General features: G+C 39.9%; 1 protein-coding gene and 1 pseudogene across 5 annotated transcripts in view; both read right to left on the bottom strand.

Annotated features, from left to right (window-relative positions):
* ZNF112 (zinc finger protein 112) overlaps window positions 1-16,446 on the bottom strand; it is a 40,823-nt gene extending 24,377 nt beyond the window's left edge. Inside the window, exons 1-4 of one of the 5 annotated variants that reach the window (XM_045077188.1) lie at window positions 16,292-16,446; window positions 5,322-5,464; window positions 523-689; window positions 387-434 (exon numbers count right to left, since the gene is read on the bottom strand). In XM_045077188.1, the coding sequence (XP_044933123.1) occupies window positions 387-401 (15 nt within the window). In that variant the 5' untranslated portion in view covers window positions 402-434; window positions 523-689; window positions 5,322-5,464; window positions 16,292-16,446. Of the gene's footprint in view, window positions 1-386; window positions 435-522; window positions 690-5,321; window positions 5,465-14,966; window positions 15,456-16,291 lie in introns of those variants that run through there. The other 4 variants (XM_045077189.1, XM_013063871.2, XM_045077190.1 and 1 more) reach the window with 4 other exon arrangements.
* On the bottom strand, window positions 2,605-4,310 carry LOC106007310 (annotated as a pseudogene).
* Window positions 16,447-26,805: the final 10,359 nt, after the last annotated feature.

Here is a 26,805-nt window from a genome sequence, read left to right as displayed (position 1 = left end):
CTCAGTGGGTTAAAGCCTCTGCCTTCAGCTCAGGTCATGATTCCAGAGTCCTGGGATTGAGCGCCACATCAGGCTTTCTGCTCAGCAGGGAGCCTGCTTCCCACCTCTCTCTGCCTGCCTCTGTGCCTACTTGTGATCTCTGTCAAATAAATAAAAATAAAATCTTTAAAAAAATAAAAATCTTTTCTCATTTACACTATTATTTGTAAAAATAAAAAAATGACAAAAACCAAAAGGAAAACGTTTTTAAAAACAAAGAGCATGGCACATAAATGGTTAACACTTGCTGAAATTCTTTATTCTTGGCAAGGAAGAGTAAAAAAGGAGTCTACCTAACTGAGAAGTGAAAGAAAATGTTCAATGACAGAAATAAAAACCCAGCTCACCTGGAACTTGATCATTTTTTCCTCCTTTTCCTAGGGAAAGGCAGAGACCTGAGAAGGTAAAACAAGGTCATGAGAAAGAAGCCATGAGAGAAAGGGAGATGTATCTTTGTGTACAATAGGCAAAGGTGTCCCTTACTTGCTCCCAGAAGATGCTGCCACACACACCTTGGCAGGCCAGGTGTGGGCTTGATTCCAGCTACCATGAGGTTATCCTGGCAGGATGCCCTCATGCACGGGACAGTCTGCACAATGATACTCAGCGCTCCTCACAGACCTCTCTGCTCCTATGGACTCACTCTGATACTGGAAAATGTGGAAAAGGAGAGGCAGTGGTATGTACTGGTTAAAGCTGGACTCTGGGCACAAAATTCAGTTTTAAAATCTGGCATTGTTGTGTATTTGCTATATGTTGGCATCGCTACAGAATAAACATATGTAATATTTAATGTATAGGACATATATGAGTACAACATACAATATGTAATACACACATATGTTAACCATGGTTAATTAACCTCTCTAGGGTTCATTTCTGTAATCTGAAGCATGAGGACCATAATAGAACCAACACTATCAGATTGCTATTAGGATTTCATGTGAATAGCATAAAAATGTTGTAATTATACCAATGTTTTCTAGATGCTAAAAATAGAGCTTCCCTATATGACCCAGGAACTATACTACTGGGTATTTACCCCAAAGATACAGATGTAGTGAAAAGAAGGGGCACATGCACCCCAATGTTTATAGTAGCAATGTCCACAATAGCCAAACTGTGGAAGAAGCCACAACAGACGAATGGATAAAGAAGATGTGGTTCATATGAAATATTCCTCACAATGGAATAGTCCTCAGTCATCAGAAAGGACGGATACCCACCATTTGGACTGACATGGATGGAACTAGAGAGGATTAGGCTAAGTGAAATGACAAGGAGAGAAAGACAATTATCATATGGTTTCACTCCTATGTGGAATGTAAGGAATATCGCAGAAGACCACAGGGGAAGGGAGGGAAAACGGAATGGGAAGACATCAGAGAGGGAGTGGAACTACAACAGACTCTGGATTCCGGGAAACAAATTGAGAGTTACAGAAGGGATGGAGTGGGGGGAGGGGGTAACCAGGTAGTGGGTATTAAGGAGGGCACGTTTTGTGATGAGCACTGGGTGTTAAATGCAACTAATGAATTCATTCAGCACTATATCAAAAACTAATGGTATGCTCTATGTTGGCTAACTGAACACAATAATAAAAAAAAAAAAAAGGAGGGCACATGTTGTGATGGGCACTGGGTGTTATACACAACTAATGAATCATTCAACACTATCAAAACCTAATGATGGGGGCACCTGGGTGGCTCGGTGGGTTAAGCCTCTGCCTTCGGCTCAGGTCATGATCCCAGGGTCCTGGGATCGAGCCCCACATCGGGCTTTCTGCTCTGCAGGTAGCCTGCTTCCTCCTCTCTTTCTGCCTGCCTCTCTGCCTACTTGTGATCTCTGTCAGATAAATAAAGAAAAAATCTTAAAAAAAAAAAAAACCTAATGATGTACTATACAGTGGCTAACTGAAAATAATTAAAAAAAAAAAAAAAGAAAATCAGATACTATTCTCCATCATAAAACTGTCCTCGTAAATGTGTCTTATAAGACAACTGGGCGGCAAAGATGGCCTCTTAATCTGTTGCCCCAGTAATAATGTTTGTTTCGACATTGAGACCACACTTCTGAAAAATTTAATGATTGACAGCTATTCTTTTTATTTTTTTTACAGTATTTCTTTTTTCAAAAATTTTTAAAATTTATTTTCAGCGTAACAGTATTCATTGTTCTTGCACCACACTCAGTGCTCCATGCAATCTGTGCCCTCTCTAATACCCACCACCTGGTTCCCCCAACCTCCCACCCACCCTTCAGCCCCTTCAAACCCCTCAGATTGTTTTTCAGAGTCCACAGTCTCCCATGATGGCTATTCTTTTTTAAAATTATTTTTTATTTTATTATTTATTTTTACTTGAGTATAGTTGACACATAATGTTACATTCGTTTCAGGTGTATAACATAGTGATTCCACAAGTTTACACATTATTCTTTTTAAGATTTTATTTATTTATTTGACAGAGATCACAAGTAGGCAGAGAGGCAGGCAGAGAGAGAGGAGAAGCAGGCTCCCTGCTGAGCAGAGAGCCCAATGTGGGGCTCGATCTCAGGACTCTGGGATCATGACCCGAGCCAAAGGTAGAGGCTTTAACCCACTGAGCCACCCAGGAACCCCTCAGAAGTTTATACATTATTCTATGTTTACCACAAGTGTAGCTGCCATCTGTCCCCATATTCTTCTTGAAGTCAGAGAAGGCTCAGATAGCACATCCCTTTTCCCACATGGATATAATGAAGGATATAATGATGCCACTATATTTCTCATATCCATGTAAGGTGTTGGCTCAGCACTTGATGCTTGCAAGGACTTGGGGATCAGGAGTTTAATTTCTTGGGCAAGGTTATTTATTGTATTCAACAGGTGTTTACTGTTATTTACTGTTTTCAAGCAACTTCTCGATCAATCGTGTAAGAGAAAGAACTCAAAAAAGGGCTGGTTGAGGCTGTAACTAAGGTAGAGCCTTTTGTACCACTTTAGAGAGACGTTTTCTTCTCCTGCAGCAGAGTACGCATCTCCTCCCAAGTCCCTGCCCACACAGGCCACAGGTGAAGAATCCACAGAATGTATGCACCACTACCAAGAGCAAGTATTGACTTGGCTTCACAGTTAGTAGTGAAAGAGCTGAGTTTTCTTCTCACTTACCCAATATTTATAGACCACCTTCTGAAAGGGATATAGTTCCTAGACCTCTAGTTGCTTAGAGTCTAAGTGTGGGAGACCAATTAGGAAATGAGCTGTTACACACCAACAGATGCCACAGTAGAGTGTAAACAGGGTCCTTTGGGGGAACATGGAAAGGGTCCCCAAACCTACACTGGATAAGCGAGAGAGTTAGATGGGCTCAACGAAGAAAACGAGGCCTGATGTTAGCCCTGGAGGATGACAGTGCTGTATCAGCCACTCAAAGCTCAACAGGGTACTCAAACAGAACAGTACTCGAACAGAGGGTACTTGTGGCAAATAAGGCGAAGAGGTGGTGAGAAGTCAAGAACCAAATCACATGCCTTAGAGGCATTGCCTCATTTAATCCTCAAACAACCCCAAGGATTAACACAATTTTTACTGTTGAGAATATTGAAGCATTGAGTTGTTGTTGTTGTTTTTAATGGCAACACTAGGGCTTATTAAGCTGTGCCTTAGTACAGGCACTGGGGCTTGCCCATGATCCTCTTGATGTATAAAGCCCAAATGTTCTACCAATTCCTCTTGAGCAATGACACCAGGAAACTGACAGCTAAGTGGCCATCTTGACATGGCCAACGGCCTTGCCAGACACAATACTTTCTTCATCTGGACTTTGATTTCGGACTTCACTTCATCCACTTTGGCCACCAGGTTCTCATGCGAGTCAGCAAGGAAGGGAAGTTGCCAGCTTATTCAGGCCTGGACCCAGAATTCGTGGATGTTTGATCAGAGATTCTGGAGCCCAAAAAGTATCATACTTCTTGGCCAACTTCTTGACTGATTTTTTTAATCTTATTGATGCTTCAGGGCCTCAACGCCCATGTGGGGAATATCCACAGCTTTGGCCTCATCACCCTAAATCACACCTGGAGAATGTGGGGCAGGGAGTGGACCTAAGCCTGATGATAGGGTCATAGTTCTTCAAGCTGACTTGCAGCTCCACAGTCTCCGAACACTTCCAGTGCTTATGCTGGTTCCTAGGCAGGACTTCCTGCATAGCTTTGTACAGCCAGTCCCAGGAGACTTTGCTGCTCGTGCTGCTGCACACTGCAGTAACTGGAAAAGCTGAAGCATTGAGATTTTAAGTTATTTATTCATGATTATCCATTCAGTCAGCAGAGTAGCCAGGATTATCATCCCAGAGTCCATGTTCTCAATTACTAGGATGGTGGCTTTCAATCTACCAGCTCACTGGTAATTGTTGGGAAGCTAATAAAAAAATGGAAACAAAACTAATACCTAGGCCCCAGTCCAGGGTCTATAATTGGTATCTGTGGAGGAAGAGGTTTTGTGAAAATGAAACCTCTTTCGCTCATGTGACTAGTTTGCAGACAGGGTCGCAAACATAGATTCTGAGATGAATAGAAGCAATTTGCAGGCTGAGACTATGCAATCAACCATTAGATGGTTCAACCTCCCAGTGAGTATAGGGAATGACTGGAGAACACCTAAGCCAGGGGCAGAGGAGGGTCTGGGAGTCAGGCCTTGTGACTCCCAGCTTCCCACTGCTCCCTATTATAAGATGCTCTTGGAATTGTGTCTAAGTGTTGTGGATGTTTCTTCAGGCACATACTCAGTATGAATACAGGCCACCAGTTAGACTTGCTTCATCAGATTTACCAAGCAATAGGAGTTACGAATCATCCACGGGATTTTAAGAATTCAGAATATAAAGCAATTTATGTTATTATAAAAAATAAAGCAATTCGTTTTAAACAGACATTTAAACAGTAGTCATTCCACAGCTTTACATGTTAGAAAGAGTCTGATTATGTCCCTTTCTCGGTTAAAACATGTGCATGACTGCCCAATGCCTTTAGAATAAAGTCTAGACTCTTAGCAAGCCAGCTATAGAGGAATCTTCCATGTCTGCTCTTCCCTGTAAACTCCAGCTGTGTAAAGGACTTTACCTCACAGGAAAGCCTCCAGGATTTTGTAGGTGAGGAGAGGCTTTACAAAAAGAAGTATGGGCAATAGTTTGCCGACCTGCATCCTAAATCCTCTTGGCTTTTTATACCAGCTTATACGTCCCCTGTTCTAAGACACCTTTTAACAGGCTTTGCTACCAGCCTTATCAACTCCTAAAACCCACCTTGCCAGTCTGATAAAAGCGGAGTGTTTTGGCCAAGAGCCTAGGCTATAGAATCAGGTTGCCAAGCTTCAATCAAGATTCTGCCACTTAATAGCAGAGTAAACTGCAAAATAATTAACCTCTTGATGTTTCTGTTTCTTCATCTGTAAAATGAAGACAAAAGTAGGGTTATTATGAAGAACAAATGAGTTAATGCATCCAAGCGTTAGAAAGACCATGTAGTTCATAATAAGCACCCAACAAATGATAGCTGCTATTGTTATCCTCATTGTTGTCACCATGAAATAAATATAGAAGCTGCACATCAGCCCTAGTTTGCCTCTAAGAGTATTTATTTTAGGTTAGTAATTAACACTAGGCATATACCACCTTTTGAATATTCTGAAAAAGTGGGTGGCTTCAGCATCCTATTCAATCTGATTGAGATAAAGGGCAGAAACTATTTATATTGTTTGTTTATCCGACATCCATTTTCAGAAAATTTGAATACAATCTCACTGCGCTGAAGGTCCCTCTTCCCTGATGCCTGTTGGAAAGCTACATCAACCACAAACAGGTACTGAATAACCCCTCTCTGTCAAAACCTATACTTGGAAATAAGCACAGAGAACTTGACATGGTCCCTATTATATAGAAACCTGCAACAGAGTGGGAGAGACAGAGCAGAAACACCAGTGAACTCACAGACAGGTCAACAGAAATTATCAGAACTGAAGATCATGCAAATCGTGCATTTTGTTGTTTATTTCATAGTGTGTACTGGAAATGTTATTATTATTATTCAGGTCTTTTATATTCTTACTGAACAAGCCTGCTTGTTCTATGAGTTACTGAGAAGAGTACTCAAATCTCCATATGAAATTGTGGGTTTCTCCATTTCTTCTTTTGGTTCTGTCCAGTTTTCCTCATGTGGTTTGAAGTTATGTTGTTTTGTGAATACACATTTAGGATGGAATGTTATGTCTACTCGATGAACTTACCCTTGGTGTAAGTGTCCCTCTTTGTCCCTGATAATAGTTATTTGTCTGAAGTCTCCTTTGTCGGATATTACTATAGCCATTCCAGCTTTCTCTTGATTGTTGTTTTCATGGCACACCTTTTTGGGGTAATCCCTTTAACCTTTACCATATCTATGTCCTTATATGTAGGACATTAAGTAGGCTCTTTAGATAGCATATACTTGGTTCTTGTTTTTTAATCCATTTTATAATCTCTTAATTAATATATTTTGGCCATTAGCATTTAATGTAATTTTTATATGGTTGGATTTAAGTCTATCACTTTACCCTGATTTTCCTCCCTTCCTTTTTTTAAATTTAAATTAAATTAGCCAACATATAGTACATCATTAGTTTCAGATGTAGAGTTCAATAATTTATCAGCTGCATATAACATCCAGTGCTCATCACATCATGTGTCCTCCTTAGATGCCCATCACCCAACTGCCCTATCCCCAACCAAATACCCTATCCCCATCCCTACCCACCATCCCTCCAGCAACAGTTTCTCTCCTATAGTTAAGAGTCTCTCATGGCTTGTCTCCCTCTCTGATCACTTCAAATTCAGTTTTCCCTCCCTTCCTCTATGACCTTCTGTGTTGTTTCTTATCTTCCATATATGAGTGAAACCATATGATAATTATCTCTGATTGACTTATTTCATTCAACATAATCTCCATCCACATTGATGTAAATGGTATGTATTCATCCTTTCTGATGGCTGAGTAATATTCCTGTGTGTGTGTGTGTGTGTGTGTGTGTGTACAGGCATTGTTATTATATATACATATATTATATATGTGTATATACATATACACACACAATGGAATACTACTCACATTCTTTATCCATTCATCTGTCTATGGACATCATGGTTCTTTCAATAGTTTGGCTATTGTGGACACTGCTGCTATAAACATTTCCTCCATGATTTTCTTCCTCAATTACCCATTTCCTGCCTTTTTTGGGGTTATTTGAAAAAAAAATTTAGAATTCCATTCATTTTAATTTATCTGTTAACCTATGGTTATAGCTCTTGGGATTTTTTCCTCTAGGTTCCAATATATACACCTAGTCTTTCACAGTGTACTTAGTGTTATTGTTTTACCACCTCCACTAAAATGCAGAAGCCTTACCATCAAATAGTTCCCTTAACTCTCTCCCACATCATGTAGTAGTTGTATCTATTACTCTATATAAAATACTCTAACCAAGTTATAATTTTCACTTTAAACAGTCATGTATATTTTTAAGAGGAGAAAAACAATATTTTATATTTATCAAAAAACTTAGCATTTTGTTGCTCCTCTTTCATTTCTTTTTTTTTTTTTTAAGATTTTATTTATTTATTTGAGAGAGAGACAGTGAGAGAGAGCATGAGCAAGGAGAAGGTCAGAGGGAGAAGCAGACTCCCCATGGAGCTGGGAGCTCGATGCGGGACTCAATCCCGGGACTCCAGGATCATGACCTGAGCTGAAAGCAGTTGTCCAACCAACTGAGCCACCCAGGCGCCCTCTTTCTTCATTTCTTAAGTTCCTAGTTTTCATTTGGTATCATTTCTATTCAGCCTAAAGAATCTCTTTTAGTATTCCATTTTAGCATAGATGTGACACTCCTCCCCCTTCATTCCCAGAGGAAATTTTCACTGGATATATAAATTTGAGTTGGCAATTCCTTTCTTTAAGCACTTTAAATACGTTGTTCTGTCTTCTGGCATGCATGGTTTCTCCTGAGAACTCTGCAAATATTTAAATCATTGTTCTGCCACATATAATGTGCTACTTTCTCTAGCTTTAGTCAAGAATTTTTATCTATAATTTTCAGAACTTTATGATATATTCAGAAGTAATTCTGAGTTTCTTGTATTTGATATTCACCAAGCTTCTTGAATCTAAATTTATGTATCTCACCAAATTTAGGGGGTTTTCAGCTAGTACTTCCACACAAATATTCCTCTCCTCCTCTCCTAAGACTCCAATCACATGAATACTAGACTTTTGATATTGTCCCATAAGGATCTAAGGTTCTGCTCATATTTTCAGTATTTTTTTCCTCTCTGTTGCTCAGACTGAAAATATTTACATTGCTTTATCTTTGAGTTCATTGATTCTTTCCTTTTTCATCTCCAGTCTGCTATAAAATCTTATAAAGTTTGAAATCTTATAAAGTATTTTTCAAACTGTAATAGAAATAAACTAAAGATGAATAACAAAAAGATATCTGGAAATCTCCATTTGGAAATTAAACAGCACACTTCTAAGCAACCAAAAGGCCAAAGTCATAAAAGAAAGAGCATACTTTAAACAGAATCAAGATGAAGAAACAACATATCAAAATGTGTGAGACACAGGCAAAGCAGATATTATAGAGAAATGTATTCACATATTAGAAAAGAGGAGTCTAAAAAAAAAAAAGAAAGCAAAGAGGAGTCTAAAATCAATTTAAGCTAACAACTAGGAAAGGGCAAATAAATTATACTTAAAGTAAACAGAAAAAAGGAAATAATAAAAAGTAGAGAGAAATAAATAAATCCAATAAACATAAGGCATAAATCAATGTAACTAAAAATATAAGAACCCTAGAGAAAATAAGAGGTTTAGCAAATTTGGCTACCATACAGGCCCCTGCCTGTTTTTGTTTAGCTGTGAGCTAACAATGGGACTAACACTGATTTTTTAAAAAGACTATTCTTTTATGGTATGTGAAAATGATCAAATGATATTATTCCACAAATTCTATAAGGTATTACTGGAATATAGGCATGCTCATTTGTTTAAGTAATATTTCTGGTTGCTTTCATACTACAGCAGCAGAGTTATATAGTTGTTAATATAGACTGCTTTATGCTGAAGAGTTTATATACAAACCTATCAGCAACCATATATCAAAAACCACTACTAAACATACAAAAAATAGAGAGAAAGAAATTCAAATACATCACTAAGGAAAATCAGCAAAACATGAAAGAGAGGAAGACAATAAAGGATCAGAGAAAATCTCCAGAAACCACCACAAAGCAAGTAACAAAATGTTAATAAACATGTATCTTATCAATAATTACTTTGAATGCAAATGGACTAAAGCATCAATCAAAAAACTAAGGGTGTCAGAATGGATTAAAAAAAAAAAAAGACCTATCTATATGCTGCTTACAAGAGACTCATATTTGACCTAATAACACCAGTACATTGACAGCAAGGCATGGAGAAACATTCACTAAGCAAATGGATGTCAAAAGAAAACTGGAGTAGAAATACTTGTTTCAGACAAACTAGACTTTTTAAAAAAATATTTTATTTATTCACTTGAGAGAGAGAGACAGAGCAGAATCAGAGGGGCAGGCAGAGGGAGAGGAAGAAACGGACTCCCCCCTGAGCTGGAAGCCTGACGTGGGGCTCAATCCCAGAACCTTAGGATCATGACCAGAGCCAAAGGCAGACACTTAACCATCTGAGCCACCCAGGTGCCCCTGGACAAACTAGACTTTAAAACAAAGACAGAAAAAAAAAAAACCCACAAAAACAAACAAACCAACAAACAAACCCAAGACTGTAACAAGAGATGAAGAAGAAGGACATTACATAATAAAGGGGACAATCCAACAAGAAGATGTAACAATTGTAAGTATTTATGCCCCCAATGTGGGAGCACTCAAATATATAAAACAATTAATAACAAACATAAGGAAATATATGATAATAATACAATAATAGTAGGGGACTTTAACACCCCACATATCAATGGGCAGATCAACTAAGCAGAAAATCAACAAGGAAACAATGGCTTGAATGACACACTGGACCAGGTGAACTTAACTGATATGTTCAGAACATTCCAACCTAAAACAGCAGAATACATATTCTTTACAAGTGCACATGGAATATTCTCCAGAACAGATCATGTATTAGGTCACAAATCAGACCTCAACAAATACAAAAAGACTGAGATTATACCATTTTATGTGTATAATTACACCATTTTATGTGTATGATATACCATCAGCACATTTTCTGATCACAACACTATGAAACTTGAAGCCAACCACAAGAAAAAGTCTGGAAAGACCACAAATACATGGAGGTTAAGTAACATGCTACTAAACCATGAATGGGTCAACCAGAAAATAGAGAAGAAGTTAAGAAATATAGAGACAAAAGTGAAAACATGATGGTCCAAAATCTTTAGGACACATCAAAAGCAGTCCTAAGAGAGAAGTATATAGCAACAGAAGCTTACCTCAAGGAGCAAGAAAAATCTCAAATAAACAATCTAACTTACATGTAAAGGAGCTAGGAAAAAACAAAAACAAAGTCTAAAGCCAGCAGAAGGAAGGAAATAATAAAGATTAGAGCAGAAATAAATTATATAGAAACTAAAAAACAATAGAACAGATCAATGAAACCAGGAGGTGGTGCTTCTTTGAAAAAATCAATAAAATTGATAAACCTCTAGTCAGACTTATCAAAAAGAAAAGAGAAGGGACCCAAATAAATTAACAAATGAGATAGGAGAAATAACAACCAGTACCACAGAAATAAAAATAATTATAAGAGAACATTATGAAAAAGTATAGACCAACAAATTGGGACAGCCTGGAAGAAATGGATGAGTTCCTAGAAATATACAAACTACCAAAACTGAAACAGGAAGAAATAGAAAACTTGTAATCAAAAATTTCCCAAGAAACAAAATTTCAGAGCCAGATGGCTTCATAGGGGATTTCTACCAAACTCTTTTTTTTTTTTAAAGATTTTATTTATTTATTTGACAGAGATAGATCACAAGTAGGCAGAGAGGCAGGCAGAGAGAGAGAGAGGAGGAAGCAGGCTCCCCACCAAGCAGAGAGCCCGATGCGGGACTTGATCCCAGGACCCTGAGATCACGACCTGAGCCGAAGGCAGCGGCTCAACCCATTGAGCCACCCAGGCGCCCCTCTACCAAACTCTTAAAGAAGAGTTATACCTATTCTTCTCAAACTATTCCAAAAAATAGAAAAAGAAGGAAAACTTCCAAACTCAACCTACAAAGCCAGCATTACCTTGATGCCAAACCAAAGAATCCATTAAAAAGGAGTATTATAAGGGCACCTGGGTGGCTCAGTGGGTTAAAGCCTCTGCCTTCAGCTCAGGTCATGATCCCAGGGCCCTGGGATTGAGCCCCGCATCGGGCTCTCTGCTCAGCGGGGAGCCTGCTTCCTCCTCTCTCTCTCCCTGTCTCTCTGCCTGCTTGTGATCTCTTTCAAATAAATAAAGTGAAAATCTTTTAAAAATCTTTAAAAAAAAAAAGGAGCATTATAGGCAAATATTCCTGATTAATATGGATGAAAATGGATGAAAAATTCTCAATAAAATACTAGCAAATTAAATCCAACAGTACCTTAAAAGAATCATTCACCATGATCAAGTGGGATTTATTCCTGGGCTGCAAGGGTGGTATAATATTTGCATATCAACCAATGTGATACCCTACATCAATAAAAGAAAAGATAAGAACATATGATCCTTTCAATAGATGCAGAAAAAGCATTTGACGATGTATAACATCCATTCATGATAAAAAACCTTCCACAAAGTAGGGATAGAGGGAACATATCTCAACATGATAAAGGCCATATACAAAAAAAAAAAAAAAAAACCCATAGTTAATATCATTCTCAATGGGAAAAACCCGAGAGCTTTTCCTCTATGGTCAGGAGCAAGACAAAGATGTTCATTCACAGCACTGTTATTTAACATAGGACTGGAAGTCCTGGCTTCAGCAATCCAACAACAAAAAGAAATAAAAGGGATCCAAATCTGGAAGGAAGAAGTCAAACTTTCACTATTCGCAGATGCCACGATACTCTGCAGAAAACCCAAAAGACTCCACCAAAAATTGTTAAAAGAGTTACGCAAATTCTGTAATGTCACAGAATACAAAATCACTGTATGGAAATATGTTGCATTCTATACACCAATAATGAAACAGCATTTACAACTGCATCAAAAACCATAAGATACCTAAGAAAAAACCTAATCAAAGAGGTGAAAGACCTGTACTCTGAAAACTAGGAAAAACTGATGAAAGAAATTGAAAAGGAAACAAAGAAATGGAAAGACACTCCATTTTTGGAAGTGGAAAACATTGTTAAATGTTTTCTTCCACTGGAATAAAAAACATTGTTAAAATTTCTATACTACCCAAAGCAATCTACACATTTAATGCAATCTTGATCAAAATACCTATAGTATTTTTAACAGAGCTAGAACAAACAACCTTAAAATTTGTGTGGAACCACAAAAGACCCCAAACAGCCAAAGCAATCTTGAAAGAGAAAGCAAAACTGGAGGTATCACAATTCTAAGACTTCAAGTTATATTACAAAACTATAGACATCAAAACAGTATGGTACTGGCACAAAAATAGCCACACAGATCAGTGTGTCTGTGTCTGTGTCAACACACAGAAATCCCAGAATTGGACCCACAACTATATGGTCAATCAACTTTAGACAAAGCAGGAATGCATACCCAATGGGACAAAGCATGTCTTTTCAACAAATGGTGTTGGGAAAACTGGACAGTACCATGCAAAAGAACAAAACTGGACTGTTTTCTTACACCATACACAAAAATAAATCCAAAATGGATGAAAGACCTAAATGTGAGGCAGGAAACCATCAAAATTCTAGAGAACAGAAGCGGTGAGCTCTCTGACATCGACCATACCAACTTCTTTCTAGATATGTCTCCTAAGGCAAAGGAAACAAAAACAAAATAAACTATTGGGATTACATTAAAATAAAAGGCTTCTGCACCGTGGAGGAAACAATCAACAAAACTAAAAGGCAATCTATGAAATGGGAGAAGATATTTGCAAATGACATATCTGATAAAGGGTTAGCATCCAAATATATAAGAACTTCTATGAATCAACACCCCCCAAAAAATTACAATTAAAATATGGACAGAAGACATGAACAGGCCTGTCTCCAAATAAGACACACAGATGGCCAACAGACACATGGAAAGATGTTCAACATCACTTACCAGGGAAATGCAAATCAAAACTATAAAAAGGTTCTGCACAGCAAAGGAAAGAGGCAACAAAACAAAGAGGCAACCCACAGAATGGGAGAAGATATTCACAAATGACACTGCAAACAAAGGGCTGATATCCAAGATCTATAAAGAACTCCTCAAACTCAACACTCAAAAAACAGATAATCACATCAAAAAATGGGCAGAAGACATGAAAAGACACTTCTCCAAAGAAGACATACAAATGGCTAACAGAGACATGAAAAAATGTTCATCATCATTAGCCATCAGGGAGACTCAAATCAAAAACACAATTGAGAAACCACCTTACACCAGTTAGAATGGCCAAAATTAACAAGACAGTAAACAACAAGTGTTGGAGAGGATGTGGAGAAAGGGGAACCCTCCTACACTGGTGGGAATGTAAGCTGGTGCAGCCACTTTGGAAAACAGTGTGTTGAGAAATTAAAAATAGAGCTACCCTATGACCCAGCAATTGCACTACTGGGTATTTACCCCAAAGATACAGATGTAGTGCAAAGAAGGCCATCTGTACCCCAATGTTCATAGCAGCAATGGCTACAGTCGCCAAACTGTGGAAAGAGCCAAGATGCCCTTCAACAGACAAATGGATAAAGAAGATATTGCTCATATACACAATGAAGTATTATGCCTCCATCAGAGAGGATGAATACCTAACTTCTGTATCAACATGGACGGGACTGGAGGAGATTATGCTGAGTGAAATAAGTTAAGCAGAGAAAGTCAATTACCATAGAGTATCACTTACTTGTGGAGCATAAGGAATAACACGGAGGTCATTAGGAGAAAGAAAGGAAATGTGAATCGAGGGAAACCAGAGGGGGAGACGAAGCATGAGAGACTGTGGACTCTGAGAAACAAACTGAGGGTTTGGAGGGGAGGGGGTGGAGGGATGCGTGAGCCTGGTGGTGGGTATTAAGGAGGGCAAGGATTGCATGGACCACTGGGTGTGGTGCATAAACAATGAATCTTGGAACACTGAAAAAATAAGATAAAATTTTTAAAAATGAGATATCACTTCACATCTATTAGAATGGCTAAAATCAACAACACAAGAACAATTGTTGGTGAAGAAGTGGAGAAAGGGAAACCCTTTTACACTATTGGTGGGAATGCAGACCAGAGCAACCAATGTGGAAAATAGATGGAGATTCCTCCAAAAGTTAAAAATACAACTACCCTATGATCTAGCAATTGCATTACCATGTATTTACACAATGGATACAAAAAGGCTGATTCAAAGGGAAACATGCCCCCTGATGTTAATGGCAGCATTTATCTACAGTAGACAGATTATGGAAACAGCCCAAGTGCCCATCGACTGATGAATGGATAAGGAAGATACGGTGTATAAATACAATGGAGTATTACTCAGCTATAAAAAAGAATGAAATATTGCCATTTGCAACGATGTGGGTGGAGCTAGAGTGTACTTTGCTAAGTGCAATAAGTCAGTCAGAGAAAGAGAAATACCGTATTATTTCCCTCATAGGTGGCGTTAAAGAAACCAAACAAAGGAGCAAAGAAAAAAAGAGAGGCATACCAAGAAAGAGACTCTCCACCATAAAGAACAAACTGATAGTTACCAGAATGGAGGCTGGTGGAGGGATGGGTGACACAGGAGATGCGGATTAAGGAGTGCACTTGTCAGGAACACAGAAGTACGGATCACTATATTGTACACCTGAAACGCATATTATGCTCTATGTTAACATACAGGAATTTAAATAAAAGCTTGAAAAAGTAAATATAATTGTTATTATTCATGCCCAAGAACTCTCCCATACCTTCCTGTATTTATTTATTCAACAAAGTCAGGGCATCGCGGTAGAAGAATTTACAGATGGGTTAAGGAAATACCTTCTCCCCTGAGAGGAGATAACCTAAGAGGAAGAGAGACGCTAAGTACTACTCCGGTGACGCTCTGCTTCCAGGAGCCAAAGCGCCATTCCCTCCTCCCAGGGGCCTTTTTCAAGAAGTCCAGGCTGGGGAAGGAAAGGAGGCTGAGAGAATCACAACTTCATTAGAACTCCCGCATAAATTACGGTGGTGTCCCAGACAACAACCAGGAATGACTCTTTATAACTACTTAAATTTAGATTTAAAAAAAAAAAAAATGGGGGGGGGGGCGCCGGGGTGGCTCAGTGGGTTAAGCCGCTGCCTTCGGCTCAGGTCATGATCTCAGGGTCCTGGGATCGAGTCCCGCATCGGGCTCTCTGCTCGGCAGGGAGCCTGCTTCCTCCTCTCTCTCTCTCTGCCTGCCTCTCTGTCTACTTGTGATCTCTCTCTGTCAAATAAATAAATAAATAATCTTAAAAAAAAAAATGGGTATCTGGGTGCAGCCTCCCTTCCTTCAGGGATCCCAGAAGGGTCAGAGCTCGGACCCCATCCCAGGTTCACAGATGCTTTTATGGAACTGAGAGCTTCTCCAGAAATTTAAAAGTACTGCTTATCAAGAGACCTAATTTTTTTTACCCCAAGCCAGACTCTAAGCCTTCCGCTGCTGCATCCTCATTTAACTCTTAAAGTAACTCTACTAGGTAGACACGACTACCCACTTAAAGAAAAGAGGCAGAGACACAGGTTCTCCGAACAGTATACAGCCGGGGGAGCTGGGAAAGGGCAGCACTGGCCGGGGGTCGGGGAAAGGGTCGGGGAAAGGGTCGGGGAAGTGCAGAACCCGGGAGACCCTCACTCCCAGCGACGTCGGCGCCCGGCCCCGGCCCTGAGCCGGGGATGCACGCACTGCCCCGCACTCCACCGAGCTCATTCAGAAGGAACACAAACCCCGCCCTTCGCCGCCGGCGGATTCTCTTCCCCAGGGTCGACGGCCAGAGCACCATGGGCCCACGGCGAAGTGACGCCAAGTCACTGCGGCTGCCGGGAGGGTTCTCGAGGAGGCAAGGCTCACCTTTCGCAGAGGAATGAAGGCCGCGTCCTCCTGTACCGGGAGCGGAAGCGACTCTGTCTACAGAGACGTCCTGGACTACGCTTCCCAGAATTCCCGACGGGAGCAGGGTCGCAGCCTCTGCCTCCTACAGCGGAAGTTATCCTGCTGTACTGTGTTCCCGGACTACACTTCCCAGAATCCCCAGCACCCCTCTCGTCGCCTTCCTAGGGCGGAAGTGTCGGCTGTCACACCGAGATCCTGGATTGTATTTAAAAGCGTGTGGCTACGGATCGAATTTTGTAACCCGGGAATGCTGCCAAGTGTATAGAACTCTTTAATGTACGTCTGTATTTTCTCCAGCCAACGATGCATTCAGGGCGTCTTTCCGGAGCTTAATGCGTCTGACCTTGTGGATCTTGTCGACCACAAATCCCGGAATCTCCTGCGGAGTGGCCCTTTCCTCAAGGCTCTCCCTCTGTTTGGGATAGTCAGCGTTTAAATAGTCGGTGTTCTCTTTTGGAGAGTCAGCCTGAATTAATTCTATACTGTTAGTCTAGCTTGGCCGCCCCGCCCCCGTCGTTTTCTTGAAAATTTTTCTTCCAAATGTGACAAAAACTAAGACAACTCAACCAAAGCAAACTACCTATTCGAAGAAGCTTCCTTATAGACGCTAGAGAACCTTGAACTGGGAGAAAGAGGAAAGGAAAGGGAGAGGAAGGAAGGAAAACATTACAGAAAGGAAGAGATGGATGCAGGGTTTGGGAGGGGCGGAATGCAGATACTATAAGGAAATTTTTGCTGACCCGTACTGAGTATCGAATTTGACAAATATAGAGTCTCAACCTTAGTGTGACTGGTTTGCATTTCTTTATTCTTTATGGGCATGCATGCATTCAGAACTGATTGAGAGAGATAGAACAAGAACAGGGCAAGAATGTTCCCATTCGGGATGCCTGGGTGGCTCAGTGGGTTAAGCCTCTGCCTTCGGCTCAGGTCATGATCTCAGGGTCCTGGGATCGAGTCCCGCATTGGGCTCTCTGCTTGGCAGAGAGAGAGAGTTCACAAGTAGGCAGAGAGGCAGGCAGAGAGAGAGAGGAGGAAGCAGGCTCCCTGCTGAGCAGAGAGCCCGATGCGGGACTCGATCCCAGGACCCTGAGATCATGACCTGAGCGGAAGGCAGCGGCTTAACCCACTGAGCCACCCAGGCGCCCAATAAATAAAATCTTAAAAAATAATAATACCATTAGCAACCCCCTAAAGGAAATACTTAATTACACACCTAACAAAATGTGTAAAAGATTGATAGAGGAAAACCACAAAACTCCTAATGAAAGAAGTCAAAGAATAACTAATTAAATGGAAAGATATTCCATGGTCATGGATAGAAAGACTCAACATACTCAAGATGTCAGTTCGTCACAATTTTATCTATAGATTCAGTGCAGTCTTGGTCAAAATCCCAGGAAGTTATTTTGTGGATACTGAAAAACTTTTCTAAAGTTTATATGGAGAGGAAAAGACCCAGAATAGCCAACAAAATATTGAAGAATAAAAAAGTTGGGAGTACAGACACTTCTTGACTCTGAGGCTTACTATGCTACAGTGTAACTACAGTGATGGAGACAGTGGAGATACTGATGAAAGAACAGACAAATGGGGGTTCCTGGGTGGTGCAGTCAGTTGAAAATCTGACTCTTGGTTTTGGCCCAAGTTGTGATCTTACAGTCATAAGATCAAGCCCTGTGTCAGGCTCCATGGTTCAGCACAGAGTATGCTTCAGATTCTTTCTCCCTCACCCTCCTGCTTATTCTCTCTCTCTCAAATAAATAAATCTTAAAAAAAAAACAGACAAATAGATCAGCACAACAGATAGACAACCCAGAAATAGACTCATATAAAAATAATCAACTGACCTTTGACAAGGGAGCAAAAGCAAAACAATGATTCAGAAATAGTCATTTCATCAAATGGTTCTGGAACAACTGGATGTCCTAATACAAGGGGAAAAAAGGAGGATCTAGACCCAGGCCTTACATACTTCACATAAATTAACTTAAAATGGATCAAAGACTTAACTATAAAAACCAAACATAAAAATCCTAGAAGATAGTACAGGGGAAAATTTAGATGATCTTGACAATGACTGTGCCTTTGTAGATACAATACTAAAGTATGATCCATGAAAGAAATAGTTGACAAACTGGACTTCACTAAAATTAAAAACTTCTGCTCTGTGAAAGACAACCTCAAGATAATGGGAAGATAAACCACAGACTGGATGAAAATATTTGCAAAAGACACATCTGATAAAGGGTCTCTGTACAAAATATTCAAAGAACTCTCAACACTCAACAAGAAGACAAGCAATCCAATTTAAAAATGGGTCAAAGACCCATATCAAAGCAGATATACACATGACAAATAAGCATATGAAAAGATACTCTACATCCTATGTCCCCAAGGAAATGAAAAGCAAAAGATTACTTTCTCATTTTTTCCTAATCAAAATCCCATCAATAACTAAAATTTTTTAAATATAATACAATGGAAGTACTAGTCAACATTAAAAAGAAACTAAAAGTAATTACTAGATTTTTGCAACAATAAGGATGAGTTTCACAAGTATTACACTAAGTGTAAGAATTGAGACAAAATATACATTTTATGATTCTATTGCTATCTCATACTGCAAAAGAAAAGAAAAACTACAGGAAAAGAAATTAGATCCGTGGTTGTTCAAGGATGGTAGCAGGTTGAGTGGATTGAGGATGTAGAGGCACCAAGGATCTGTTTTTGTTAGGCAAATGTTGTGTTTCTAACTAAGACAATTAACTTTTTAAAAATATTTTATTTATTTATTTGACAGAGAGAGATCACAAGTAGGCAGAGAGGCAGGCAAAGAGAGAGAGGAGGAAGCAGGCTCCCCGCCATGCAGAGAGCCCGATGAGGGACTCAATCCCAGGGCCCTGAGATCACGACCTGAGCCGAAGGCAGCGGCCCAACCCACTGAGCCACCCAGGTGCCGGACAATTAACTTTTTAAAGATCAGTTTCTAAATGGTAAAAATGAAACTGAGAAAGCACTTCATGCAATAATATGCAGAAGATAAGAACTTAGCTCCTACGCTATGGATATATAGTGTTCAGACCTCTATGAGAGGGTAGAAAAATATGCAAGTATGTGCACTCCCAGTATAATCTGAATCATCTGTAGGTCTCTCTGGACTTGAACTTATCAGCCCACCATGCTTACCCCAATTACAAAATATATAGACCACTGACTGCTGCCACGCAGTCTAATGACTTATATTTAAGTTGTCCTTGCATTCTTTTATTCATATGCAAATATACTATACTGCTTCTTATACACTTGAGAAAAGAACATCAGTGTGTTCAGTGAACTCTAATGGGATCCACTGATTTCCCTAGTCTCCCTGTCAGACACAGGAATCTCACAGACTGCTCGAAAGGCCTATTGTAGATTCTACTTTAGTAACAGCTTGGAGACCACAGGTTGTGCAGTGAGCATATTGAGCTACAAGTTGACTATTCATATCTTTTATATTCATATCCATATTTCTTTTTTTTTAAAGATTTATTTATTTATTTATTTGACAGACAGAGATTACAAGTAGGCAGAGAGGCAGGCAGAGAGAGAGGAGGAAGCAGGCTCCCTGCTGAGCAGAGAGCCCGATGCGGGACTCGATCCCAGGACCCCGAGATCATGACCTGAGCCGAAGGCAGCGGCTAAACCCACTGAGCCGCCCAGGTGCCCCTCTCTAGCGTTTTAGAAGTATTAACTAGTATTGTAAGTACACACCGGAAACTTATTCACAGAGAGCAACTCGACCAACATTACAGCGCTAGGAAAAGGCAACGATGATTGGCTAGCCCAGGAGACGGCTTGGGGAGCTCAGCACCCAGGAGACCGCCAAACAGTGAAGCACAACCCTGGCCTGTCGCCAAGCTCCAACAAGTGATCCGCCCCAAACGCTAGGAAGCTCCGCCTAGCAAGAGGGAAATGCAAATGTCTCCACCGCTTCCTCCCTCGGACATCACTTTTTGCCCTTAAGACATTGGGCTGGGACACCACTGGTCCCTTGCCTAACCTGAAGAGGCCTAGAATCGTTGCTAGGACTCAAGTCTCCCCACCACATGGGGAATAATGGCCGCAGGCTCCCCTGGAGCGGAAGTTCCTGCGCCTTCCTTCCTAGAACCCCGAGCCCCACACGAGCGACACAACCCACAATGCTGAAGAGGAAATGTCATCCACTGCACGGAACTTCTGGACTACACTTCCCAGCATCCCAAGGAGGCTTAGGGCTACAGCCCCGCCTACCGGGAGTGGACTATACCTCCCAGAATCCTCTGCGGGAGGGCTACTGCCCTCCCGCCTCTATTTCTTTTGCTTAATTAAATGCTTCTACCTGAGTCACTTCCCTGGCGCTATTAGCTTTTGAATTTTTTTCTTTTTGTATTTTTTTCCCCCCTCAGGAACTAGTAAGTGGGAGAAAGGTGAAGCTTTTCGTATGAAAATAAATTGACACTTTTTTTTTTTTTTTTTTTTTTTTAGCAGAAAAGTGATTGTATGTGACAAAAGAGAAGATTTTAAAAGGACTTGGTCTGTGCTGCATGAGGAGTATTTTATCTCGGACTTGATTTGACTTGATTGCCTCTTTACCTGTGCCTATATTCGTCTACCTCTGACTGTGCTACCTGGCATGAACTGTTTATTTCAAGATGCCAGGAATCCTCAAGGAACTCCAGGCACAGATGAGGCTAGGCAACAGAAACAGCAATGTTATTTCTGACAAGTGAAAGGAACTGCACTAGCAAGGAGTTGGAGAAAATACTGCAATGGGGAAAAGTCTCTTTCCTTTAAATTTTTTTAGTTCAAACTCAGGCTTCCCTTTGACTACTCCTGTATTGCTTTTCGATATTATGTATTTGCTATGAGTATTTTGCTTTTAATCAGGAGGGGGGAGGTAGATTGAGGTGGGAGATGGAGTCCAGGTAACTATGACAGGTGAAACTATAGGAAGTACGTACTTACTCTTTTCCTTTGCGCAGAAAACAATTTTTAAAATAAAACGATAATACAAAAGTATTGAAGATAGTAATATGAAACACTTAAATTCTACACTTAAATTTTTTTTCCCACAATGGCTTCACTTTTTAAAAAAAATTTGTTTCTGAGGTATTTTAAAGAAATTCCTTGCAATTGTTATTTCCTTCCAAATACTACATATATCACTTAAAAATAACAATATTTTTTATGTAGACACAAATTCATTACCTTATGAAACAAAATGAACAATTCTTAGCATTATCTAAACTGTATGTCAGTTTGAGTTCCTGTTCATTGAAAAAATGCTTTTTACAGCTAGTTTATTCCAATCAATATGCAAACAGATTATATTTGATCCTGAAACTCATTTGTTCTGAAATTGTATCTACCCTCCCCAACACACACCACCATCATTTTTTTGTATTCTTGCACTGTTGTAGAAATCAAGATGTCAACTTGGGTATCCAGGTCTGCATTTGCCCAATAGCATCCTCACACTCTCTCCCTCAATATTCTAAATTTCCTGTAAAGTAGAATTTTTATTTGAAAGCTAGGTTGGATACAGGGTCATGGTGGGGGGACAAGAATACTTTATAGAAGGGACTGGAAATATTTGAACAAGAAACCATATTCCCTTCAACTAAACCAATGCAAATCCTGGACAAGTTTCCCTTTGGAGAGAAAAGCAAAAAGAAATAACAACAAATATGTAAAAATAGACAGGGCTTCAAACAAGGAAACCATTATAAAAAATCAGACTATATGATCTCTTACATAACAGATACTATCTCCATGAAAGGAAAAATAATATTCAGTTCTCAAGTTTCACATACATTAGGATAAGGTAAAAGCAAAGATTTTTTTCAGAGAAAAGAATTTTTAATTGCAGTGGGAGGCAGTAGAGCCTACAGTAGCCAGCCAGCCAGCCTCTTGATCACCTAATAAGTACAGACATTCTCTGACTTACAGTGGTTCCCCTTACAAAGGTGTGAAAGCAATATCCACTCAGTAAACAACAAACTTTGAATTTTGATCTTTTCCCAGTCCAGCAATATGCAATAAGATACTCTCTCACGATGCTGGGATGGTGGCAGCAAGCCACAACTCCATTTTCCAGCTCTGTAATTTGGTCACTTTGATAATGGTATTTAATTGGAATCATATAGTAGGTTGGCTTTATCACTCAGCAAAATGATCTCAAGATCCATCCACGTAGTTGCATGTATCAATAACCCATTGCTTTTTATTACTAAGTGGTATTCCATGATGTAGATATGCCAGACTTTGTTTAACCATTTACCTATTGAGGAACATTTTCATTGTTTCCATTTTTTGCTATTATAAATAACTATGAACATTCATGTACAGATTTTTATGTGTGTCTGTACATTAATTTTTTATTTCTCTCTGGTAAATGTCCAGGAGTACAGTGGCTGGAGTGTATAGTAAGAAATGTTTAGCTCTTTAAGGAAGTTCCAAACTTCTTTCCAGAGTGGCTGTGCCATTTTATATTCCCAACAGAAATGTGTGAGAATTCCAGTTTCTATGCACCCTTGCCAGCTTTTGACATTGCCACTATGTTTTTTCTTTAAAGTGGGATTTTCTGTTTGGACAAAATTTCTGAAGTGAAAAAGCAGTATTTATTACTAATATGTCAGTGAAAGTGGCACAGTGGGATATGAGATGACCATGAAATTGTCAGTTCTATCATAGCCACATTAGAGCAAAATTTCATCAATTCAGAAAACTCTGATGCAAAATTGGGACACTTATATATAATTCTTATTTTGTTAAAATTCAAATTTAGGGGTGCTTAGGTTTCTCAGTGGGTTAAAGCCTCTGCCTTCAGCTCAGGTCATGATCCCAGGGCCCTGGGATCGAGCCCCGCATCGGGCTCTCTGCTCAGCAGGGATCCTGCTTCCTCCTCTCTCTCTGCCTGCCTCTCTGCCTACTTGTGATCTCTGTCAAATAAATAAATAAAATCTTTAAAAAAGGTTCAAATTTAGCAAGAAAATTCAGGACTTTTTGATGTAGGTTTGATGACCTATTACCTGTAAATTGCATTTGCATATTGAATAAAACTGGCAAAATAAAATAACATAAAGAACAATATACCTTGAAAAGTATAAAGTGTCATAAAAATAAAAATATTGTAATTCACCTTTCTTTCATTAACTTTTTTCAGATTTTAAAAATTGAGATGCAACTGGGGTGCCTGGTTGGCTCAGTGGGGTGGGCCTCTGCCTTCACCTCAGGTCATGATCTCTGGGTCCCGGGATCGAGCCCCGCATCGGGCTCTCTGTCAGCGGGGAGCCTGCTTCCTTGCCTCTCTCTGTCTGTCTCTCTGCCTACTTGTGATCTCTGTCTGTCAAATAAATAAATAAAATCTTTAAGGAAAAAATTGAGATGCAATTGACATAATATTATATTAGTTTTACGTGTACAACATAATGTACATAATGTTATGTACAACATATACACGTGCATATGTATATACTCACATGCACATTGTTAAAGGATCACCACAATAAGACTAGTTAACATCCATTACCACACAGTTACAACTTTTTTTCTGGTGATTAGAAAGGTCTACCTCTTTTTCAATTTTTAATTTTTTTTATTAACATATAATGTATTACAAGCCCCAGGGGTACAGGTCTGTGAATCGCCAGGTTTACACACTTCACGGCACTCATTAAGGTCTACCTCTTAGCAACTTTCAAATATACAGTCCTGTATTGTTAACTATGGTCCCCACGCTGTACACTACAACTGCAGAACTTAATATATAACTTGAGGTTTTACTTTTTGACGACTCAACCTTTGAAACCACTCCTCATTCCCTGCCTCTGGAAACAAATCTTTTCTGTTTCTTTGAGTTTGGTTTTTTGTTTTAGATTCCACATATAAGTGAGAGCATATGATATTTCTCTCCTCTGAATGGATAATATCAAATAACTTGTCTTCAAATTCACAGATTCTCTGTTCTACTTGATCAAGTTTATTTGACAATCTCTCTATTGAGGATTTTTTCTGTTTCATTATTGTATTCTTCAGCTCTAGAATGTGTTCAACTTTTTATTTTATTTTATTTTTAAAGATTTTATTTATTTATTTGACAGAGAGATCACAAGTAGGCAGAGAGGCAGGCAGAGAGAGAGGGGGAAGCAGGCTCCCTGCTGAGCAGAGAGCCCGATGCGGGGCTCGATCCCAGGACCCTGAGATCATGACCTGAGCGGAAGGCTTCAACCCACTGAGCCACACAGGTGCCCTGCGTTCAACTTTTTTAAAAAATTGATTTCTCTGCTGATATCCTAGTTCATGCATTGTTTTCCTGATTTAACTGAGTTGTCTGTCTGTGTTCTCTGGTAGCTTGTTGAGTTTTAAAAAATTATTTTGAATTGTCAGACAATTCTGAGACCTCCTTTCTACGGGATTGATTACTGGAAAATTATTGTTTCTTTGGCGGTATCCTATTTCCATGATTTTGTGTGTGTGTGTTCTTTGGAGTCTTGTATTGCTGCTTTTGCATTGAACGAAGACACTTCCTCCAGTCTATACTGACCGTCTTTAGAAGAGAAATACCTTCACCATTCAATTTGGTTAAGGATTCTGAGGCTTTCTTAGACCTGGTTTATGGATGTGCCCATTCCATACCTTTTGTTCTCTCTTGGGGAAAGTTCTTAAGATATATATGCCTTCTCTTGATTCCACAAAGCCAGGTGAAATGCTGAGAGCCTCCCATTTGTTTTCCCTAGGACAGTGCTCTGAAATGCTCACATCTATGAGTCTTCTATCAATTTCACAGGGTTGAGATGGCTTTCTGCATGTGCTCACTAGCCATCTGCAAAGGTTCACATTCACCCCAGGGGAGCACATACTGGCAGCCAGCCATGTTCAGGGCAGAGTGAGGTGTGCAGAGCATGGGCAGGGGCGGGGGGTAGTGTCTGTGGGCCAGCTGGAAAGGATGTCCACAGATGAGGTGTTCCCAGCAGTTTATGGGCAGGTTTTCTGACAGGGTCTGCAAAGGGTTAGTGAGATGAACTGCAGAGTGGTTGGTAGCATTCCTTTGATGAGTTGCTAGCCCTGTTTTCTGTGCTCCCAGGCTCTCTCAATAGTACACGGGGCACCTGGATGGCTCAGTGGGTTAAGCTTCTGCCTTCACCCCAGGTCATGATCTTGGGGTCCTGGGATCAAGCCCCGAGTCAGGCTCTCTGCTCAGCGGGGGGCCTGCTCCCCCCCCCCACCTGCCTCTCTGTCTACTTGTGATCTCTCTCTATCAAACAAACAAATAAATAAATAAATCTTAAAAGTTGGGTATCAGTCAGGGGTCATCCTGTAATGATCTTTTACAATGTAAAAGATTTTTCTTTTAGACATCCAGATGGCCAACAGACACATGAAAAAGTGCTCCATATCACTCGGCATCAGGGAAATACAAATCAAAACCACAATGCGATATCACCTCACACCAGTCAGAATGACTAAAATCAACAAGTCAGGAAATGACAGATGCTGGCGAGGATGCGGAGAAAGGGGAACCCTCCTACACTGTTGGTGGGTATGCAAGCTGGTGCAGCCACTCTGGAAAACAGCATGGAGGTTCATTAACTTTTTTCAGATTTTAAAAATTGAGATGCAACTGGGGTGCCTGGTTGGCTCAGTGGGGTGGGCCTCTGCCTTCACCTCAGGTCATGATCTCTGGGTCCCGGGATCGAGACATTTCAAAATGTTGAAAATAGAACTGCCCTATGACCCAGCAATTGCACTATTGGGTATTTACCCTAAAGATACAAACGTAGTGATCCAAAGGGGCATGTGCACCCAAATGTTTATAGCAGCAATGTCCACAATAGCCAAACTATGGAAAGAACCTAGATGTCCATCAACAGATGAATGGATCAAGAAGATGTGGTATATATACACAATGGAATACTATGCAGCCATCAAAAGAAATGAAATCTTGCCATTTGCGACAACATGGATGGAACTAGAGCGTATCATGCTTAGCGAAATAAGTCAAGCAGAGAAAGACAACTATCATATGATCTCCCTGATATGAGGAAGTGGTGATGCAACATGGGGGCTTAAGTGGGTACGAGAAGAATCAATGAAACAAGATGGGATTGGGAGGGAGACAAACCATAAGTGACTCTTAATCTCACAAAACAAACTGAGGGTTGCTGGGGGGAGGGGGTTTGGGAGAAGGGGGTGGGATTATGGACATTGGGGAGGGTATGTGCTTGGGTGAGTGCTGTGAAGTGTGTAAACCTGGTGATTCACAGACCTGTACCCCTGGGGATAAAAATATATGTTTATAAAAAATAAAAAATTAATTAAAAAAAAAAGATTTTTCTTTTCTCCAAACTGTATTGGAAATTCTTACATCATTTTTAATGGTGACATTTTGTTTTATTATATGGAAGTACCATAATTTATTCAATCTCTTAGGTATCTTCAGGTTTACA

The sequence above is a fragment of the Mustela putorius genome, unplaced genomic scaffold (genome assembly GCF_011764305.1).
Source record: "Mustela putorius furo isolate JIRA1106 unplaced genomic scaffold, ASM1176430v1.1 tig00000196_pilon_pilon_pilon, whole genome shotgun sequence".
NCBI classification, from domain to species: Eukaryota; Metazoa; Chordata; class Mammalia; order Carnivora; family Mustelidae; genus Mustela; species Mustela putorius.
Note: the sequence above shows the minus strand (reverse complement) of the source record. Positions and strands in the feature narration are given on the sequence as shown.